The sequence below is a fragment of the Protopterus annectens genome, chromosome 6.part0, assembly GCF_019279795.1.
Source record: "Protopterus annectens isolate FY-2018-M chromosome 6.part0, PAN1.0, whole genome shotgun sequence".
Lineage (NCBI taxonomy): Eukaryota > Metazoa > Chordata > Ceratodontiformes > Protopteridae > Protopterus > Protopterus annectens.
Genome location: NC_056737.1, coordinates 1,348,929,918 through 1,348,952,119, shown reverse-complemented (window position 1 = coordinate 1,348,952,119; position 22,202 = coordinate 1,348,929,918). Strand labels below are relative to the sequence as shown.

At 41.9% G+C, this 22,202-nt stretch overlaps 1 protein-coding gene across 1 annotated transcript in view; it reads left to right on the top strand.

The window, feature by feature from the left end:
- The first annotated feature begins 1,478 nt into the window (after positions 1 to 1,478).
- ADCY5 (adenylate cyclase 5) overlaps positions 1,479 to 22,202 on the top strand; it is a 1,187,789-nt gene continuing 1,167,065 nt past the window's right edge. Inside the window, exons 1-4 of the mRNA XM_044073657.1 lie at positions 1,479 to 1,550; positions 1,897 to 2,012; positions 2,384 to 2,495; positions 2,596 to 2,723. Of these exons, the coding sequence (XP_043929592.1) occupies positions 1,479 to 1,550; positions 1,897 to 2,012; positions 2,384 to 2,495; positions 2,596 to 2,723 (428 nt within the window). The remainder of the gene's footprint in view (positions 1,551 to 1,896; positions 2,013 to 2,383; positions 2,496 to 2,595; positions 2,724 to 22,202) is intronic.

The following is a 22,202-nucleotide window of genomic DNA, read 5'->3' as shown; positions in this document are numbered from 1 at the left end:
TTCAGACCCCAGACTGTGGGCAGCAATGCCAAAGGAGGTGGAGTTTCAATATATATATATATATTAAAGACACACACCTCCAGGCTAGTCAAACAGTATGACACACAGAAGACACTCCAGGTGCAGTTAACTGTTGACAAGACACCTATTCAAATCATAGCTAGCTACAGGCCCCCAAATTTGACTCAAGATGCCCACTCCACCTATCTGGACCTCTTTGAATCTGTCAAGATTCAACCCTTTACCCTAATCCTGGGTGACTTTAACTACCCAACCGTAGACTAGGAAAACTACTCATGCCAGAACACAAATGCCCAGAGATTCCTTGGTTTTATCAATGCAAATGCCTTGGAACAGCTAGTCAGTACCCCCACAAGAGGTTATAATATCTTGGACTTGGTATTAATCAGCATGAGTAACCCCTACAGAACCCCTACAGAATCATCTCCCCTGGTAAGATCTGACCATAAAGCAATCACTTTCAAAGTCACCATCTACCCCCCCCTCCCCCCCAGCTAGGGCCAAACAAAAAATCTTCATCAAAGCTGATTACAATCCCCCGAGGAATGGTATAAACAGCTTCACAGCCCCCTCCCTCTCTGTAGAAACTGGCACCAATGTCCAAATCTACACCAAAGAACTATACAAGCATTTATATAGATGCATGGAATCAGGAACACTGGACAGGACAAAAATCATCCTTTGCAAGGAAGAGTAAACCTGTCTGGTGGACATCTGCAATAAATAAACTATATAACAAAATTAAAATATTGCTGTCCAGGACCAAGAAGAAGCAGGTGCCCAATTGGAAGCAATCTCTCCTTAGCCTGAACAAGCAAATAAGACCCTGTCTTAATAGGACTGCTGCATGTCCACAAGTCAAGCTCAACTTGAGTAACCCACATGCGTGATCTCAACCTCGTCTGTGACATCAATAGGACTTGATGGCGAGACAGATTTGCGTCCCACAGACTCCCCCATCTGTGGAATAGACTCCCTCTCCACGTCAAGCAGAGCACCTCATTATCCCTTTTTAAGTGCAACCTGAATAACTGGATGTGAAACAGAAAATACACCCCTGAGATTCCACCTGTGTCCCTGCTGGACAAGGGCTTTGGGTGCTGACTTGTCTAAACATGGGCTAAACTCTTGGCTAGGCTTATAAGGGCCTCGGGGCCAATAGCCTAGTAGCTTCCTATGATGCTGTGAATTGCAAAGTCTTCTGCTTGTTAAAACTTTACTATAACCAGAGATATATTTGAATGTTAAGGGTAAAAGTGATGCAAGTCCTTAGAATTCCTCATCCTAACAGTTATTAGTCATATGTGTTTTTTTAAGTACACAAGATTGCTGTACTAACTTTTGTTCATTTCACAAACGTGTAACAAAATATCAAAATAAGATAATTTGCTGTGTGGGTCCCTCAGGATGGGGGTGGATGCAGTGACTCTAGGATTTGTTGTTGGCTTAAACTAGCTATGCTTGTGTCTGTATCTCAGGATGAGATGGCAAAGGCAGAAGCCAGGAACAGTGAAAGAGCATCATGTGGAGTAGGTAGAATTGCTGTGCTTTGCTTACCTCCTAGTTAGAATGCTTGACAAGAACATTAGCATGGACTATTTGGGAGGATGGGAACATCACTCTGCATGGCATCCTTTGCTGTGACAGTGCACAGATAGCTTGTGCCATTCCCCCCATCACCACTGTTAGAGCAGTCTGACATTTGTGATGCCACACTTCTGAGAAGAATTTTCTGGAGACATGAATAACTCTGACCACAGATATGCCAGCTTTAAACACAAGCTGCTCGCTAATTCCTTTTCAGTGTAAATTTAAGAAAGTCTGTTACACAAACTTAATGAAATCTCTTAACATCTTAGTGTTGCATCCTTCTAGCTAGAAAATGGAATAAAGTTGGCCATGGAAACTGTGGAGAAAATAAACTCTACTGTACAATTCATTGCTGGCAAACCACAAAGCATTGCACATGAACTTAAAGCACTTCAGCAAAGGTTGACCAAATAGAGTTTACTGTTTATCAAATATATTTTTTAAGTATATCCATGCAAAGTTTCATCTTATGCTACTTCCATACATGCTTTCAGTGATATCAATGATAAAACATATATCACTGGCTTTGCTTTAAACTGTTTATGTACATGTCAAATATGTGGTTACAGTCATTAAAACGTCATACACAATTCCAGTGACAAAAATTTATTCATTAAATATGAATTAGCTTCTCTTTCATTTTTACTTCAAAATGTAACCATTCTCATCAGTATCATGTAAGATCTTATACAGTATATTTAGATGAGGCTACAGAAGGTATTATCATTAATAATGTTTTTTTACTTAGTATTTGCTTCTTTGTGTCCCACAGCATCCTGTTTGCAGATATTGAAGGTTTTACCAGTTTGGCCTCCCAATGTACAGCTCAGGAACTGGTGATGACACTAAATGAGTTATTTGCCAGATTTGATAAACTTGCTGCTGTAAGTATTGCTTGAGACTTGCTTGTTCATAGACTCCTCCAGCTTAGTAATTTCTAAAACAGTTGCCCTTAAAATGAATTGATGCATTTTTTTGTCTTAGGAGAATCACTGTTTACGTATAAAAATTCTTGGGGACTGTTACTATTGTGTGTCAGGGCTGCCAGAAGCCAGAGCGGACCACGCACATTGTTGTGTAGAAATGGGAATGGACATGATTGAAGCAATCTCGTAAGTATAAAGTCCTTTAAAGATAAGGAGTTCCACTGTAGTAATAACTGGTAGTTAGCACTTTAATTATGAAATCAGTGTAGCTACTTTGAAAAAGTGCATATCTATATTAGAGTAAGGTTATTACAAAGTGTACAGTCTAAAAAAGATTCCCACATTTCTTTTTTTCCCCCGTTTGTGTCTTATACTTTTTTTTAACTTTATTCATCTCGTACATTTTGTTTACAACGTGATATATTCTTGGAACTAAATTCACTGCTACTGTCAACATTTATTAAATCCTCTGTGATTTAGTTAGTGATTTAATTAACAAAATAATATAAATGTGATAACTTTCTTGAGGTTAAATGCTTCACAATGCCATTGTGGTCAAAAGTCTACTTGTTTTTAAAACTGATAATTAAAATTGTGTGAGAAAATAAAAAAAAAAGAAAAATGCAAAAAAAAAAAAAAAGCTATGTACATTAGGTTCATAGATAGATTCATAGATTTTACAATATGTTGGGATATCCGGGCAAGCTAGTAGTAGTTAATTTGTTTTTTTTTATTATTGCATTGCCTAGTATCACTGCCCATTCCCAGCTACCTGTCTCTCTTAGGTTCATAAGTGTGTACTAGGCTAATGGCCCTGGAGCCTTTACAAGCCTAGCCCATAGGATTACCCTGACATTGTGCCACCTGACGTTAGTTCCCAGTGCCTCTGTTGAGTAGAGCCACTGGAGTGATCCCCGGGGTGAATTTTCTATTTCCCATCCACTTATCAAGATTTCTGTTGAAGAGGACCAGTGAGGTACTCTGTTTGATATGTATGGGAAGTCTATTCCATAGCATGGCCAGTCGCTGGGTTATGAACCTGTCCCTCCAGCACGTTCTGTTGATTGTGGTAATGAAGTTGAGGTTTGTGGAGTATGTGGTGCGCAGGGATTAGGATTTCTTTAGATGTAGCATTTCTAACAGAGCTGGGTCAGATATGGCTTTGTAAGTCAAGCAGAGATTGCCTTTAAGTAGGCGATATGAGACAGAGAATAGTTGAAGTTTTTTGAGTCTGTCCATATAGGACAAGTGTTTAAGGCCTAGTATCCTCTTTGTGAGGTACTTTTGCGGCCTCTCCAGTTGTTGTAGGTGTCTAGTGAAGGACATGTCAAATGGGGCACTTGATTGGCCTAATGAGGGAAGAGTAGAGGGAGACAATGACCTCTTTCTTCCTGGATGCAAAACCCTTAGTAATGAGATGTGCCACATAGAAGGACTTTCTGACCACAGTGGCCATGTGGTGGCCAAAAGAGAGATTGCTGTCAACCTGTGCTTACAGATCTCTTATAATGCCTTCTATGTTCAGTGGACTGCCACTGATGTGGTAATTCATGGGAACTGGGTTTTTCCCACAGGGGATGACGACACATTTTTTGGCATTAAGCTTAAGGCCATGGTTCTGGCACCAGTCTTTAGTCTCAGTGAGGCCTTTCTGTAGGATGTAAACATCACTTGGGGAGTTAATAATAGCTCCCAACTTGCAATCGTCTGTGAACTTTGTCAACCAGAGTCCCTTGTTGGCCTGGACTTCAGAGAAGTAGATACCAAACAGGAGAGGACCCAGGACCGAACCCTGTGGGACTCCACTTGTGACTGGTCAGCAGTCTGACTTGGACTCAGTTACTTTTACGCTGTGGGTTCTATCTGTGAGCCAGTTTGCAACCCACCTAGTGATGTAGGGGTTGATGCCTAGTTTAGTGAGTTTTTCTATGATTCCTGAGGTGGGAATGGTATCAAAGGCCTTGGCCAGATCAAGGTAGGCTGTATGAACCAACTTGCCTTCATCCACAGCTCTGGTGACTGACTCATAGAAGTCGAACAAGTTGAGCAGGCATGATCTACCCTTCACAAAACCAAACTGTGTGGGATCCAGAGTTTGGAGATTCCCTCTATCCTTGTTTATTAGGTCCATGATGATGCGTTCCATAGCTTTACATATCCGACTCTTCAGGCTAATGGGGTGATAGTTCCCAGAGTTTGTAGTCACTCCTTCTTTGTGGAGAGGGATGACTGTAGCAGTGCGCAATTCGGTAGGGACAAAGCCTGAGGTGAGGCTATGAGTGAACAGGGCACACAGGTGAGGTGCCAGTTTACACTGTAGTTCATGTAGAACACAGCCAGGGATATTGTCAGGTCCCATAGAAGCTGTATTCTTGGCCTTGGGCAGTGCTATTTTAACCAGCGCATCAGTAATACCGGGTGCCTGGCAATCTACTGGTATTGTGATTGGTTCTTTGGGGGGGGTGTAAAGTTGGCACTGAATCTGTCAGCCAGTATATTGGCAGTATCTGTTGGCTCGGTATAGGAGGTACCATTGTGCAGCAGCTCAGAGCAAATCTGGATATTACCGTGGAGATTCTTTACATAACTATAGAATGCCTTGTGGTTGTCTTTACTATCTGCTGCAATTCTGTTTTCATAGCTAGATTCAGAGGAATGGATGAGGGATCTCGACTTTTTGTTGAGGCTGATAAGGGAGTTTTTCCAGTCTTGGGACTTCACCTTATTCCGCATCAGTTTCCTCCTTCTGTTGTAGAGTTTGTTTATAGCAGGAGACCACCAGATTGGCTTCCTTTTTTTGGAGGAGAGCATCTTGGTTCTATTGAGTATGGCAAGATCCATGCATTTGTGTATGTGTTCATACAGTGTATTGGTGTATGATTCAGTGGTCATGTAACTATTCTTCATTTGTATGGGTACTGTAAAGTTAGCCACCTCTGTTTTTAGGAGCCCAAAGTTATCTTTGGAGAAGTTTTTCATGGTGGTTACCTTTGCGAGGGGGGTGGATTTCCAAGGTGATTAGTTTGTGGTCGGTTCTAACCAGGGAGGATTTGACTATTGGTAATGACCAGGTCAAGGATGTTGCTACCTCTAGTGAGGGTAAGCACGATCTGGTCCCGGGCATTGGAATTAATGAGTTCCAGGAAGCGGGCAAGTGCATTGGTACATGAGTAGTTTTCCCAGTTAATGGAGGAGTAGTTGTAGTCGCCCAGTATGATAGTGTTAGGTTGGACCTTAATATTCTCCAGGGTGCTTAGGAACGTGGAGTGTAAGTCTTGGCACATGGTTGGGGACCTATAGCAGGCTATGACCTGAATCACTGTCTTACCCAATGTTAGCTGCACCTGAAGTATCTCTGATGCGTTATGTTGGGCTACCAGTCTGGAGGTGTGTGCATCCTTTATGAATATGGAAACACCACTGCCTTTGGACCTTCGGTCCAAGTTCTGGGGCCGAAAGGTGTGGAATAAGTTATAGCCTGGTAGTGCAGGGGTGCTTTCTGCTGCCTTGAACCAGGTCTCTGCTACAGCACAAATGTCAATGTTCTCTATTTTAAGGAGTGCTTCGAGTTGGTGCATTTTGAGATTTAGACTTCTAGCATTGAGCAGCATGATCCTCAGATTGCATTTGTTTGTAGCTGTTACGGTGGTAATTTGTTCTTTGGAACCACTGCCTAAAAAAGGCACTATAGGGATGGTAAGAGCCTTGGCCAGTATTCTGAAGCCCAAGGGTGACATATGCAGGCCATCTCTGGCAAAGCATCGAGGTCTGTCAATCATGTCATCCCAGGCAGACAGATACTGGATCTCCTTAGAATGACACCAGAAATTAAGCCAGTTGTTGAAATCAATCATTTTCTCCTTGTACTGGGGTATCATTCTGGGTGATGGTAGGATGCTGCTCAGGGCTAGAGTCATACCTGCCTGGGCTACATAATCCAAGAGCTCCTCCATGTCTCTCTTCATGTAGCCCAGGGAGGTATGTCTCAGGTCATTCACACCCAGATGTACAATGACAGAGTCATATTTGTACATGTTGCTGAGGGACCTGAGTGCGTGTGTTATGTGGCAGATCTTGGCACCTGACAGGCAGCTGACTGTTACTTTCTCCTTATTCAGCCTAGTGAGTGGGACATCAGTGTGCCTCACTATTGAGTCACCTATGACTAGTGTGTTGGGCATGCTGTTTTGCCTTAGGGGCTTTGGTTGAGTGGCACACTGTTTAGGAGAGTTATGTGTCTCATGTTTAGTGTTGTGTTGTGGTGGTTGAGTGCATTTCTGCCTTGGAGATCTCTGCTGTTTGGGTAGATTTTTATTGAGAGCCTCCATGAAGGTGGGTGTGCGGTTTGTGTTTTTATGTGAAGGCAGTGCTGGTGTGTGTTATGGAGGGCTATGTGTTCCATGTGGTGCGGTGCAAGTGTTGACCTTCTCCTCTGGAGAGTACGTGGCTTCCATTTTGGATATATAAGTGCATCTCTCGCAAGTTTGAGTGTTGGGAAGTAAGAGGAGAGGGTTGTCTGTGTACATGAGGCAGTTGCTACATTGCTTCAGGATGCCCAAGTTCACCAGGTTAATAGGAGAAAGCACAGGGAACTGACCTTTAGACATGCTTGGAGGGGTGGGCATTAATAATAAGTACTGGAGCTGTTTCCTTGTAGACCGTTTAGTGCTGGTAGCACTTTTGTGTGCTACAATAATTGCTACAAGAAGTGTAGTAAAGTGCTAGACTAATAAGTTAGTAAAAGTGTAGGAGGGGAGAGAACTAGCAGATCTAAGGAAAAATTGAAGAGCAGACCTTGGCACCACTCAGAAAGGCGGGAAACAAGCGCAAACACAGGCTTTTAAAACAGAAAGTTGAAAGAGATGGAAAAACTGCCCAAACGCCCAATAAACTACAGTTTCTGGGCCAGAAACCACTCCTGTTGTGGTAGATAGGCTACATAGTACTTACCACTCCCACTGACAAGCTAGAAGGCTTCCCTCCAGCAGAGAAAGTCTTGGGGGGCTCAGAAGCTTACAAACAGTCCTGGATACAGCAAATCTGTATCTGGACTAGACTAGTTACAGGAAAGGTGGGAAACAAGTGCAAATGCGTGCTTTTAAACCAGAAAGTTGAAAGAGATGGAAAAAAAACTTCCCAAATGGCCAATAAACTACAATTTCTGGGCCAGGAACCACTCTTCTTGTGGTAAATAGGCTACCTAGTGCTTACCACTCTCACTAGGCATCAACCGCTATATCACTAGGTAGGTTGCAAATTGGCTCACAGATAGAACACACAGTGTGAAAGTAGCAAACTCCAAGTCAGACTGCCGACCAGTCACGAGTGGAGTCCCACAGGGATCAGTCCTGGGTCCTCGCCTGTTTAGCATCTACTTCTCAGAAGTCCAGGCCAACACAAAGGGACTCTGGCTGACCAAGTTCGCAGACCATGCAAGCTAGGAGCCATTATTAACTCTCCAAGTGATGCAGACATCCTACAGAAATGCCTCACTGAAACCAATGACTGCTGTCAAAATCATGGCCTTAAGCTTAATGCCAAAAATGCATCATCATCCCCTTTGGTAAAAACTCAGTTCCCAATACTTACCAGATCGATGAGAGCCCACTGAACACTGAAGCCATTATAAGAGATCCGGGGACGCAGGTTGACAGTAACCTCTCCGACCACCACATTGCCACTGTGGTTGGAAAGTCCTTCTCTGTGGCATATCTCATTACCAAGGGTTTTGCATCCCGTAAGAAAGAGGTCATCGTCTCTCTCTACTCATCCCTCATTAGACCAATCATTGGGTATAATACTCCATTTGGCATGTACCTTACTAGACACCTGCAACAGCTGGAGAGGCCACAGAAGTACCTCACGAAGAGGATCCAAGGCATTAAACACATGTCCTACACGAACATGCTCAAAAGGCTCCAGCTATTCTCTGTCTCATATCGCATACAGAGGTGAGCTCTGCTTGACTTACAAAGCGATGTCTGACCCAGCTCTGTTAGAAATGCTACATCTAAAGAAATCCCAGTCCCTCTGCACCACATGCCCCAGAGACCTCAACCTCATTACCACAATCAACAGAGCATGCTGGAGGGACAGGTTCCTCACCTGGAGACTGCCCATGCTCAGGAATAGACTTCCCATGCATGTCAAGCAGAATACCTCACTGTCCCTTTTCAAGAGAAATCTTGATGAGTGGATTGGTAATAGAACATTCACCCCGGGCATCACTCGAGTGGCTCTACTTGATAGAGGCAATGGGAACTAATGTCGGGCACAATGATGCCAGGGCACTTCTATGGGCCAGGCTTGTAAAGGCTCCAGGGCCATTAGCCTAGTATACATCTATGAATCTAAGTATTCAAGACTTATTCTCTGATAGGACTGCACAGCTTTATTTTATTTTATTGATGTAAAATTGTATCTACTCTCTGATTGGTTAACCATGTATGTATATTCACTTTAATTTTTGTCATAAATTTTGTTTGAAATTGTAATTGTGGAGCTTATCTCCTCAGGCCTCTGCTGAAAAAGGGCTACGGCTCAGTCAGACTTAACCTTGTCAACAATTGTCAAATAAATAAAAATAAATAAAATATATTTAGTTTTTGCTTGTTCTCAAGTTATTGTCTCATTTCCTTCTGTTAACTGATACCAGTATTTCAGCAATCCCCTCATTGTTTCCAAAGCTCTTGTGGCTTTAGAGGCCTTTTCCTCTGTGTTTTGACGCCTATGAGCATTAAAGCACTGGCATATTCCAAAGCCATTCTAGTCTGTAGGTATTGATAATTGGGAAAGCTGTGGCATAAATGGCTAGATTTAAAAATGCTCTAGTGCTGTTAGCCTAGTAATCCCTTATGATCCTAGATCACTTTTATCCAGTTGGTTAAAAACTCCTCCATAGCTACCTTGATGTGTGACAAGACCTGTAGTTTTCCATCCATTTTTCTTTTTTCAGAACATTTTGAAACCAGTCTGTGTCTAAGTCCTCCACATCTACCCAATGTAATTTCTTTCCATGCTGCCATGTAGTGCTGGGATTGCAGTTTATAAACTATTGAAAGAGCTACTGCTGTTCAGTATAATTCCACAGTTGGAATATGTAAGCCCCCATAAACTCTTGGTAGTTTTAGTTTATCCCAGACCACTCTTGGAGGTTTGCCCTCCCAAATAAAATCCCCTCATCTATTTTTTTTTAATTATATTTTCTTAAACATTTCTTTGGTTGGGGGGGTGGCCTAGTGCCATCATGTTATAGACAAGTAGTGAAAGTATATTCCAATTTAAGGCTTATATTTGTTTATCCAAATCAAAGTTAGTACTTTCTATTTTATAAAGTGTTTTTCTGTTTTTTGCACCATTTCTGCATATGTTAAATCCAGGGAACCTTTCACTGTTGCTCCCTAAGCATATACCCCAAATATTTCAGCTTATTATCTGCTTCTAGAAAAAGGTATGTTGCAACTAGAGTAGCTGTATATTGGGGGTTAATTGATATGGCTTTTGTCTTAGCTATATTAATTGTGTAACCAGAGAGAGAAAAGCAAATTCTTAGACTTTATCAAATATTCTAGGTAAACCCACCTCTGGAACAGTCAAAGGCATTAAAACATAATCTGTGAATAAGAAAAGTTTCAACTCTTCCCGTCCTCATTGATATCCTTTAGCTAATGATTGTCTAATTTCTTGGGGAAGTGGTTCTAAATATAGACTGCCTAGTACCTCGACGCAGTTGGAATGTAGATGATAGCTGTGCAGATATTTTTACACAGGCTGTAGAACCCAAGTATAATCCCAGTTCATAGAGTACTTCAAAAAGATCATTTTAACATACTTTATCACTTTATCAAATGCTTTCTCTACGTACAAGCTGAAAAGCAACATTCTCTTTTTGCATCCTGTAATATAATATCATTACATCAAGGATTGTATTATCATAGGCTCCTCTTCCATGTATAAATCCACATTGGTCACTATGTATTAATGTTAGCAGTAACTTTACAAGCTTTCCAGCAAAAATATTCATCAATATTTTAGAAGCCTGATTTAATTCTGAAATGGGATGATGGGATTTTGAGTATTCAGGGTCCTTTCCTTCTTTTGGGAAAACTGTAATTAGTGCCTATCTCCAGGAGTTCTGAATTCTTACTGCCTTCATAATTTGATTCATACATACTAACCAGATCTCTTTAAATTCTCTGTCAGTCTTTTCCAAATCTCTACAGGTGTGTTGTCTAACCCTGGAAAAATTTCAAGTGATTGTTATTTAAAGCTGGCTTTTGGCTCATCTAATGAAATCCCTTTTGTTAATTCCTCAACCTGGGTGTTACACATTCTGTTCAGTCTATTCAATTAGTTTCATATTTGAGTAGTCCTGTCACTTTGCTGACTTGGTGCTGCATATAAGACGGCATAATAATCTAAGAACACTTCTAATACCCCCTCTTGTGTAATCTACCAAGTTCCTTTATTTCTATCCTTTAATTTGTACTCACTGCCCTATCTTCTTTCTCTTGCCTGTCTCTGGATAAGTAATTTATACTGAATATAATTTTGTGTCTCCATTTTTAGTTTGTGCCTCTGTCTTTTTTATCATCTATATGTGTTGTAGTTCTTGTAACTTTCATTTTTAGTAACCAACTCTCACTTGCTTTCATTCTTTTATCAGCAAAAAAGTTTTTGATGTGGTCTCCAGCCAAATATTTATATGTATGATGCAACCGCTGGCACTCAGGTAGACAGAAAGCCTGAGCCAGAACATTAATATACAAAAAAAAATCAACAGAAAGAGCCACTCAAAAACTTCCAAGTACTTCACAGATTTAATATATAAACTGCAGAACAATTAGCTCAACAGCTTTCACACAACATGCTTTATCGGGTTTAAAACTTGTAGTAAAAAACAGAACCATTTAAATAACCTCATTCATTGACATCATCCTAATTAACATAATCATCTCTTAAACAAATCAGTAGTAGTGAAATATAAACATCCTAGTTTAAAACAATAAAAAACATTCGTTATTTCAGTGGTCGCATTTTAAAACAGTTTTAAATTACACATTTCATTCAACCCTGGTAGCTGATAAGACCTTCAAATATTCATCCATTTCACTTCTAGAGCTTCTGTTCTGCTCAGCAAATCCCCACCTCTGTCACGGGTCTTAGCCACTTGTAAAACTGTTGTGTTCATTCATTCTCTATTGTATGCTTCGCTAAAGCGTTTGTCTTTACTAATCTCTGTATATCTGACATATGTGCAATAATACATTCTTTAAGTTTTCTATTTCTCTTATGTATATAGAATGAGTCACATTTCATACAGGTAGCAATGTACACAACATTAGTGGTGTTACAGGTTGCATGACTATTAAATAAATCTGTGTTCATTTTTTGTAAAAGGATGAAGAAAGAATTTCTATTTATAAGCACATAAGTACAGTTATGACACAGAAAGGTGTCCCTCTTATGCAATACTATTTTTTCTTTCATTCTAAGGTCTTGATAACACAATCTTTGGTTTTAATTCTTACCTTTCCTATCGACCAGACATGTCCAACCTGCGGCCCTCAGAGCTCTTCCATGCAGTCCCCAACCTCTAACTGCAACATCGATATACGCATGCCCCAAAACACTTCTTTTGTTTTGTGTTTTTCATGCCCATGACCTGTAACTCTGTCGGTGTGTGCATGCACCAAAGCCCCCTTCTAGTTTTGTTTTTTTTTGCGTCAAGGAAGGATCTGTATGTTCCTGCCGTTATTTCGTGCCAAAGAATCAGTGTGTGTGTGTGTGTGTGTGTGTGTGTGTGTGTTCTCGCTGAAGAGGGACTCGTGTATGGATTTGCCGCCATTGCCTTTGAAAGGGACAACACTTACCTGTGTTAATAGGTAAGTACAGAGTCAGTGAGTGAGTACATGCATGAAAGCAGAATGTTTGTGTATGTGAAAGTAGAAGGTGTGTGTGTGTGTGTGTGTGTGTGTGTGTGTGTGTGTGTGTGTGTGTGTGTGTGTATGTATGTATGACAGAGACACCAGAGAGAGAGAGACATGCACAAAGAGGCTAATGACGATCAATCTACCTACTGAACACAAATAAGTTAGCACACAAATATATCATATTTTAAAAGTACACTTTCATTAAATTGTGGCTTTCCTGACAGAGAGAGTGTTATATTGAATATGAAATCATACCTTTCAACTGTATGGATTTTCGTTTCATCTGCCAATTTGGGTCTTTTGCTTAGTAAATAAAATTAGTCATCCAAGGTAATGCAGTTCCAGGGAGTAAGAATGAGACAGCAGCCTAGGGTTAATGGGTCAGTAGTGGATTGACTTTGTGGGACTGTAGCATATAAAGTTGAATTGTTTTTTCTGACAAACAAAAAAGCACCCAGTACTGTTTTGTCATTGCTGGGTTCTAAGCAGTGGCAGATTGGACAAACGTAAGCATAGCTTTGGTGGATCATCAATACTGGCACATCAGGTGGGCACAATGTCATTTTTTAAATGTTGTGGGTTTTAGTGTGTATGTGTGTGTTTGTGTGTTGGGAGGGCTGCAACAGTAGATGATTATTAAAGACAGAGATTTACAGACTGTGGAGAATGTTTCTTTGTTTCAAAACCTGATACTTGGGTACTAGGCATGCCAAAAGTAGATTTTTTAAGATATAGCTTCTTGCCATTTGCAGTGGATGGGTATTTACATTTAATGGACAATGCTAGCAGTATGAGTGTGGTCCTGAAGGGTACTGGAGGATGCCAAGTCTACCACTGCCAATGTCTTGTAAAGTGACCTGGAAATGGATATTGGAATGTTACTGAAAAAATACAGTACGTGGGCTTAGAGATATAGTTTAATTAAACAAAGTGCACTTGCAATTTGCAGGCCATAATTTAATTTATTTCTGGTAGTCCATATCCTGGTAGATTGTATCCCATTAGACTTAATTAGGAAGAGCTATCATTCCTGGGATATAAGCAGCCCTAGTTTCAGTGAAAGCTCTGTGGTTGTTTGCAGGTAGGAAGTTGCAGGATGTGGATGCAATGTGTTTTATTTATTATTTTTAATGCATTGATTTCAAAGCATGGTTTTCGTTGTTACAAAAGAAGGCAGGATTGAATGAGCCATATAATGCTCAACTGACAATGATGGGATAGAAAATTATAAGTGATGTATAATGCTTGCAGCTATAGTTGTTTCAATGGTGTCTGTGATGCATAACTATTTTTGGGCCTGTGTCCCACCTTTGTTTTTCTCTTTCTCCAGATTTATTGCTCTAAGATTTAGAGGTATGGTTCCATACTAAATCAGAAGGTTGTATTTACCTTGGAAGACTTTTCAGCATAATTACGAGAAACACAGCCTTTTTAATATCTTTGCTTATTTCCAATATAAACTGTCATGTAACCTTGCAAATATCCTCCTTATTAAGCTACTTTAATTCTTTTGGAATTGACAAGTATGCTTCATTGGTTTGGATGTAAGCATAAAGTGCTAATGTGACAGCTCAGTAAACTGTCAGTGTGTGAATAACTTCTCCATAAATTAAAATGTCTGAATGTCAAATGGCTTTAGATTGGAGGGACGTTATATGTTTACTCCAGTATGTAGTATGATCTTAGAGAATTTATGGGTTTCTTATTGATTTACTTTTTGTTGAGCAGTTATTTGCTAATTTATTGATAGTCCTTTTGGTGGTGGGAAATTGGATGGATGAGTCCATCTCTAGTATGATTTTTTTTTTCAGATATTTTTACTTCCAGACAATTTCATTCAGTGAGTGTGTGTCATGTGATTACTGAGGTTGCCTGTTTTAGAAGTAGGGGCTAATTTTGTAAGTGTGTGAAAGAGCGAGAGATTTAATATGTATACTGAATATATTTTTGAAAATGGAATTCTTAGTTAAATAGGCTCCTCTTCTTGGCAAGTAGACTTGAGTAACCAATATTAGATCTTAGCCATCCAGCTAGGAAAGTTTAGTATGTGGATTTTCCATCCGGTTTGATGAAGGCTATGCTACTTACTCAAGGAGTACATTTATGGCTATCCACCCAGTTGTCGTGTTGCTGAACTACATTGTTTGATAATGAGAGGAGCTTTTTACAGAAGTTAAGTTTTTGTGTCAAGAACCTGTCCATACAGAGTGGCTTGTTTATGTTGCAGTGAAGGCTGTGGTCTTTGTAGTGAGCGTTTTAAGTATAACCAGTATTTCTGAGGTGGAGGAAGTCTCTTAAGCCAAGATCTTTCTTAGGCTGGAAAGCAAGTCAGTGATGAAATTTATAGGGGCCAGTGAGAGACACAGGAAAGCAAGAAGCTTTTTAGTCTGTTTGGATAACTATGTGAACTTAGTCCTTTGACCTTTTTTGTCAGAAATGGTTGTAGTCTTTCTTTTGGCAGGGTGTTTTGCTGAGGTACATGCCAAAAGAGGCTTTGCACTCAGTAATGGCTATTATAAAGGAAGAATACAGGGATGTTATGACCTCCTTGTCCCTGGATGAGATACCCTTACTAATGAGGTAGGCCATGTAAAAAGCTTTCCGTACAACGGAGACAACATGGTGGTCAAAAGTCAGGCTTCTATCAACCTGGATGCCCAAGCACCTCACAACTGATTGCTTGCTTACAATATTGTTATTAATGTGATAATTTGTGGGGACATCATTCTCCCCAAAGGGGATGATGATGCATTTTTGGCATTTAGCTTGAGGCCATGTTTCTGGCACCAGTCATTTGTATGGGTGAGACCCTCTTGTAGCTCATTTAGAATTTTTTTATTAAGTCAGTAATGTGAATTCTTTATTTTATTGCACATTTGTTGGCTTATTTTTATGGATTATAGTATTGTAGGACTGCTAATGTTGATGTTTTACATAGTTGGACTGCTGGAGTGGTTTTCCCAGTGAGAAATGCTAGTGCTGTAGTGAATATCTGTCAATTTGTAAAAAAAAAAAAAAATATATATATATATATATATATATATATATATATATATATATATTAACTATGATGTTAGAATTAACTGTTAGATTACAGAATTAGAATGAGAATTAGAATTTTAAGGCAAATATTAGGCAGTTATTACATTTATTCATTGTTCGAATGCATCTACAGTACAGCCAGGAGGTCCACTTTGGTCGCTCGCGGCAGCGAAAGAGTCAACTATATGATTTATTTTATATGCGGCCCCAAGACAAATTCTGTTCACTCAATGTGGCCCCGCGAAGCCAAAAGGTTGGACACCCCTGCTATAGACAATCTTTGGATTTAGGAGGTGAATGCGCTCCAATGCTTCCACTTCTTCCAAAATGTGAGTTCTTCTTAATCACATTCTGAAATGCTTCAGTGTGCCTACTATAACTAGTAGTAAACCTTAACTCTGTAGTAACAGCATTTTGCTTCAAATTTGTTGAATCTAAGGGATCTGTATTCAGAAAAAAGGCCTTGCTTTTTGATTTTGTTGCTGAGCAACCTCATTTTTAAATTTAATTATAATTACACAATCTATATTATAACCTTGATTCCCAAAATCATAACTTAGGCTCTCAACCTGTTTTTCAAAAATAGTACTGTTTATGTTCAACCTCGAACACCTAACCATTTGCCCTTTCACTACATTCTTAAAAGTAAAATGTAGGTGCATACTTGTAAGATGTAAATATGTATTCCTTCATGTAGGTTTCTTACAAACTTTTGTATTCAACTGACCTATTAAATTTTTATCTAACTGTATGTGTAAAAAACATGTTTTGTGCAGTGAGTAAATTTTCTGTAAAGTTAAAAGAATCAACAGTTGATGTTAGGTAATTCTCAAATTGTTCAAGAACTTCAACTGAACTTTTCCATAACATAAAGATATATACAAAGCAGTTACGGAATAAAATATTTTTAAGATGTGGGTTACAAGAGTTAAATACGTAATTATCTTCCCATGTTGGCATAACAAAGCTAGCGTAAGTATTTGCTATATTTGTACCCATTGCTGCTCCCTTCTTCTGTAGGTAATAGCAGTCCTGAAATTTCAAAACATTAGATCTAATGTTATCCATGTCTTCATTCATCACCACAAGGTCTTGGATCCAACATTAATATACAACAGATGGATGCAAGGCTCTGGCTCCTCCCTCTCCCATAATGCCCTGCTGCTCTCTAATTCCCAATCTCGTTTATTGTGCCCATGGTGCAGGCGCATTCCTACTGGCTGTGGTTTGCTAAGTAAAACTTTTCAATTTTTCTCTTAAATTTCTTTCTGGTTCATAGTGCATCTTTTATAGAGTAGATTCTCCCTCTCACTAGTTATTTAGTATATTTCTGTGTGTGTGTGTGTGTGTGTGTGTGTGTGTGTGTGTGTGTGTGTGTGTGTGTGTGTGTAGGTGTGTGTGTGTGTGTACCTTGTTCCCCATTGGCCCTTTTTTTTCAATTATAAAGGAATTCCCAATACTATTCTAGCATGTCCAAAGGTCAGTTGTCAATCTCCTCTCCGGTCCAGCTGGTGAATCTGGGAATCTTGAGGCAATGTTACAACTGCCTCATGTACACAGACAACCCCCTCCTCCTCCCAACAAATTCCAACACATGTGAGAGATGCAACCATATAGCCAAACTGGAGGCTAAGCTCTCTCAACTCAGTACTGGCGTAACCAGTCAGGAGGAGAAGGAAACCACACTCACTACAATTCCAGTCTCACATAGACCTACCACGACAACAAACCAAACACATAAACACACAAAAACATACTCGGAGGCTCTAAATAAAAATCTGCCTAAGCAGCAGAGACCTCCAAAGCAGACACCCAAGCAACCGCTACCCCAAAACAAAACACATGCAACACATAGCTCACAAAGCCAGTGTGCCGAACAGTCACAGCCCTTAAGGCTAAACAACACACCTGATACACTTGTAATAGGTGACTCTATCATCAGGCACACTGGCGTCCCGCTCACCAGGCTGAACAAGGAGAAGGTCACGGTGAGCTGCCTGTCGGGCGCTAGGATCCGCCACATAACACAAGCACTCAGGTCACTCCAAGGCAAGTACAAATATGACTCAGTCATTGTCCATGCTGGTGTGAATGACCTGAGACGTACCTCCCTGGACTACATGAAAAGAGACATAGAGGAGCTCTCTGAGCATGTAGCCCAGGCCGGTATGACCCTGACCTTGAGTAGCATCTTACCCTCACCAAGAATGATGCCACAATATGAAGACAAGATGATCAATTTCAACAATTGGCTTAAGTGTTGGTGTCATTCAAAGGGGATCCAATGCCTGTCAGCCTGGGATGACATGCTCGACAAGCCACGATGCTTTGCTAGGGACGGCTTGCACCTGTCACCCTGGGCTTCGGATATTGGCAAAGGCTCTTGCTACCCCCATAGTGCCTTTTTTAGGCAAGGCTCAAAAGACAAACCCACCTCCATAGGTATCACAAGGGATAAGAAACTAAGAGTAATGCTACTCAACGCCAGAAGTCTAAACCTCAAGATGCACGCACTCGAAACTCTCCTTAGCGTGGAGAACATCGATATCTGTGCAGTAACAGAAACCTGGTTCAAGGCTCCCGAAAGCACCCCAGCACTACCAGGTTATACCTCATACCATGCTTTTCGGCCCCAAAACTTGGACCGAACCACTAAAGGAGGGGGAGTATCAATATTCGTCAAAGATACCCACACCTCCAGGTTGGTGGCACAGCACGAAGCATCAGGGACTATCCATGTGCAACTAACTGTGGGTAAAACTGCCTTCCAGTTTATAGCCTGCTGCAGACCACCCTCCCAAACACAGGAACCCCACTTGGCCTTCCTGAGAATACTGGAAAATATGAAGGTCTCTCCAAACACCATTATATTGGGCGACTTCAACTACCCAAACATAGACTGGGAGCATTACTCTAGCTCCAACACCCTAGCCCAAAGGTTCCTAGAATTTATAAACTCAAATGCTATGGAACAACTTGTTACCACTCCCACAAGAGGGAAAACATACTGGACCTGATCATCACCAACATGGGGACACTATGCTCCAGACCAGAAGTGTATCCCTCACTGGTAAGATCAGACCATAAACTAATCTCACTGGATATTCACATCCCGACCCCACCCCCTGCCCAGAAAACCACAGTGAAAAACTTCTCTAAAGCAAATTTCACACGCCTCAAAACCGAGGCGAAATCCTTCAAAGCCCCCGGGCCTGTGGAAAATACGGCCCAGACCGCAGAATCCTTTATAAACGCATTCTATGAACACCTTCAGGAATGCATGGATCATGCAATCCCAAATAAAACCAAGACCCAATCCACCAAAGGCAGACGTCCTGTCTGGTGGACCCCAGCCATAAACAAACTGTACAATAGAAGGAGGAAGCTACTACATGATAGAGCAAAATCCCAAAAAGGGAAGGCATCTCTGATCAGTATTAGCAAAAAACTACGGGCACTCATAAAATCGTCTAAGGCCAGCTTCGAGAGAAAAATTGCACAGGACACTAAGGATAATCACAAGGCTTTCTTTAGTTATGTTAGGAACCTGGGTGGGAATTCCCAGATATGTTCAGAATTAGTCCAAAATGACAAAAAATACACCGAGCCCACAGACATTGCCAACATCCTAGCTGACAGGTTCAGTGCAAACTTCTCCCCTTCTCACCACCAAAAGGGCAAATATCTATCCCAACAGAGTGCTGCCCCTGACATCTCAGATGCTCAGGTAAGAGCCGCCCTCTCCAAAGCAAAAAACAGCATCAATGGGACCAGATGGTGTCCCAGGCTGCGTCCTACATGAACTCCAAGAAGAGCTAAACCCAAACATAAAACTACTGTTCAGTCTTAGCCTTACTACAGGATATGTACCCAAAGAGTGGCGTACAGCAACAGTGGTCCCTCTCCACAAAGGTGGTGCCTCAACGGATCCTGGAAACTATCGCCCCATAAGCCTGACTAGCTTGCTCTGCAAAGCTATGGAAAGGATCATCATGGACCTCATAAATAAAGATATCGGGGACCTACAGACACTGGATCCTACCCAGTTTGGCTTTGTTAAGGGCAGATCCTGCCTCTTAAACCTGGTCGATTTCTTTGAAACAGTCACCAAGGCCATTGACGAGGGGAAGGTGGTCCACACAGCCTACCTGGACCTCGCAAAAGCCTTTGATACAATACCCCACTCGGGCATTCTAGATAAGCTCACCAGCTTAAATATAAACCCCTATGTCACTAGATGGGTTGCAAACTGGCTCAAGGACAGAACCCACATGGTTAGAATTGCTGGAGCCATGTCAGACTCCAAACCAGTTACAAGTGGCGTCCCACAAGGCTCAGTCCTGGGACCTCTCTTGTTCGGTATATATTTCTCGGCGGTACAGGCCAACACGGAAGGACTGTGGCTGACCAAGTTCGCAGATGACTGCAAACTGGGTGCCATAATCAACTCTCCAGCCGACACAAGCATCCTCCAAAAGGGCCTCATAGAAACAGACAACTGGTGCCAGAGCCATGGCCTCAAGCTAAACGCCAAAAGTGTATAGTTATCCCCTTTGGCAAAAACAAAGTGCCCACAAATTACCACATAGGTGGTAATCCATTAAGTACAGAAGAAGTCATTAGGGACCTGGGGACCCAAGTTGATAGCAATCTCTCATTTGACAACCACGTGGCCAAAGTGGTTAGAAAAACATTTTATATAGCCCACCTAATCATGAAGGGATTCACATCTAGATCAGGGAGGTCATCGTGCCTCTTTACTCATCCCTCATCAGGCCCATAATTGAGTACAATGCCCCTTTTGGGATGTACCTTACCAGACACCTGCAGCAACTGGAAAGACCCCAAAAGTACCTCACCAAGAGGATCAAAGGGCTCAAACAGATGCCATATGCTGCCCGGTTAAAGAAACTCAAGCTCTACTCAGTGGCATACCGCCTGCTCAGAGGCGATCTGTGCCTGACGTATAAAGCCATGTCCAACCCGGAATTAATGGACATGCTGCACCTCAGAAAATCCAAATCCCATTGAGCTACGCTCGAGAGACTTGAACCTCAGCACTGAAATAAATAGGACATGCTGGAGGGACAGATTCATAACCCAGAGGCTCCCTTCACTCTGGAATAAAATCCCAGTCCAGGTTAGGCAGAGTCCCACATTGACTCTCTTCAAGAGGAATCTTGATGAGTGGATGGGAGATTGTAGGTTTACCCCGACTATCACTTCTGTGTCACTGTTAGACAGAGGCACAGTATACTAACCTCAAAAAAAGGCATAGCAAAATTAATTTAAAATGGGTGGCGAAAGTCAAACACACTCTGGCTAGGCTTATAAATGCCCTAGGGCAGATAGCCTAGTATGAACCTATATATATATATATATATATATATATATATATATATATGTGTGTGTGTGTGTGGGCTTTCGTGCCCTTTTTCTTCCGGTTGCTGTTAGGGCTTTCTGCTTTGTTGTAGCTTAGTTAGTGAGGGTCTTAGAGTGTGTGTGTAATATGTCTGATAGGCCTGCTGGGTTTAAGAAGTGCTTCTCGTGTGGTAGGAAAATGCCTTATTACGATACGTACGAGGAGTGTGTTTATTGCTTGGGTGCTCTGCACCTGGAGATTGAGTGTGACCTTTGTGCTGCATTTAACCCCAGGGCTTTAGCAGAGCCCTGCATCAAGTTGCTTTTTAAGGGTCTGGATCAAGGGGGTCCCTTTGTTTCCCCCTTGAAGGCTTCCTCTTCAGACCCCAATAGGAAGACCCCTTCTTTGCCAGTTCCTGCCAAGAAACTGTGGTGGTCGGATTCTAAGTCCCCGGATCTGATCCCAGCCCACTCTGCCTTGGATCCAAAGTCTTTGGAGCCGAGAGCCGCAGAGCTTTCAGTTGGATCCTCTCCGGATCAGAGGCCCTCAGATCCAACCAAGGTGGGCCCGGCCCCGGATCTGACCAGTTCATTGGGATCTGGCCTCTGTGCCAACTAGGACTTTGGATTTGACAGGATTGTCTGATCCGATCATTGTCTTGGAGGAGCATGCAGTCCTTTCCACCTCCAAGCAGAGACCGCAATCAGCTTAGAGGCAACGGATCCATTTCCCAGAGCCTGGCAGTAGGTCAGGGAGGTCTCCTTCCAAGTCCACTTACTCCTCTTCCTACTCTAGGTCGGCTAGGAGTCTTTTACCCTCAGACATGGACAGGATGATGAAGAGTTTTTTTTCAAGACCCAGATAGAGTTGGGTCTCCTGGGTTCTCCTGCCCATCCAGCCAGGGGAGCCTCTTCCCCTCCAGCTTCTCATTTTCCTCACCCAACCCGTTTGGGTTTGAGTTCTAGGGACCAGGAAGTTTGTGGCCAGATTCTGACGAGGCCAAGTATTCCTTCTTTTTCATCCTCGCTGGGGTCCCTGGGTTATTCTGTTCCTCCACCCGCAGAATGGGTTGAGAGCTATGCCAGAGAGGTCGACCCCGGCTTTGATGGAGTGGGGGGTCCGATACTATCTTTTTCGACCAATCCCTTCCTCTTGGCGCTTCAGCTTTCGATAGCTCTGGACTGGTATCATCTGGTGGTTGGGGGCAGTTTCCAGTTACGTTCCTCCCCTCTGGGGGAACTTCACTCTCAGACAGGGGGGACGGGCCCGCTTCCAGCTCCTCGGCCTTCCTGGTGGTAGAGAGGACCATCTCCAGGTCTGTAGTTTCCT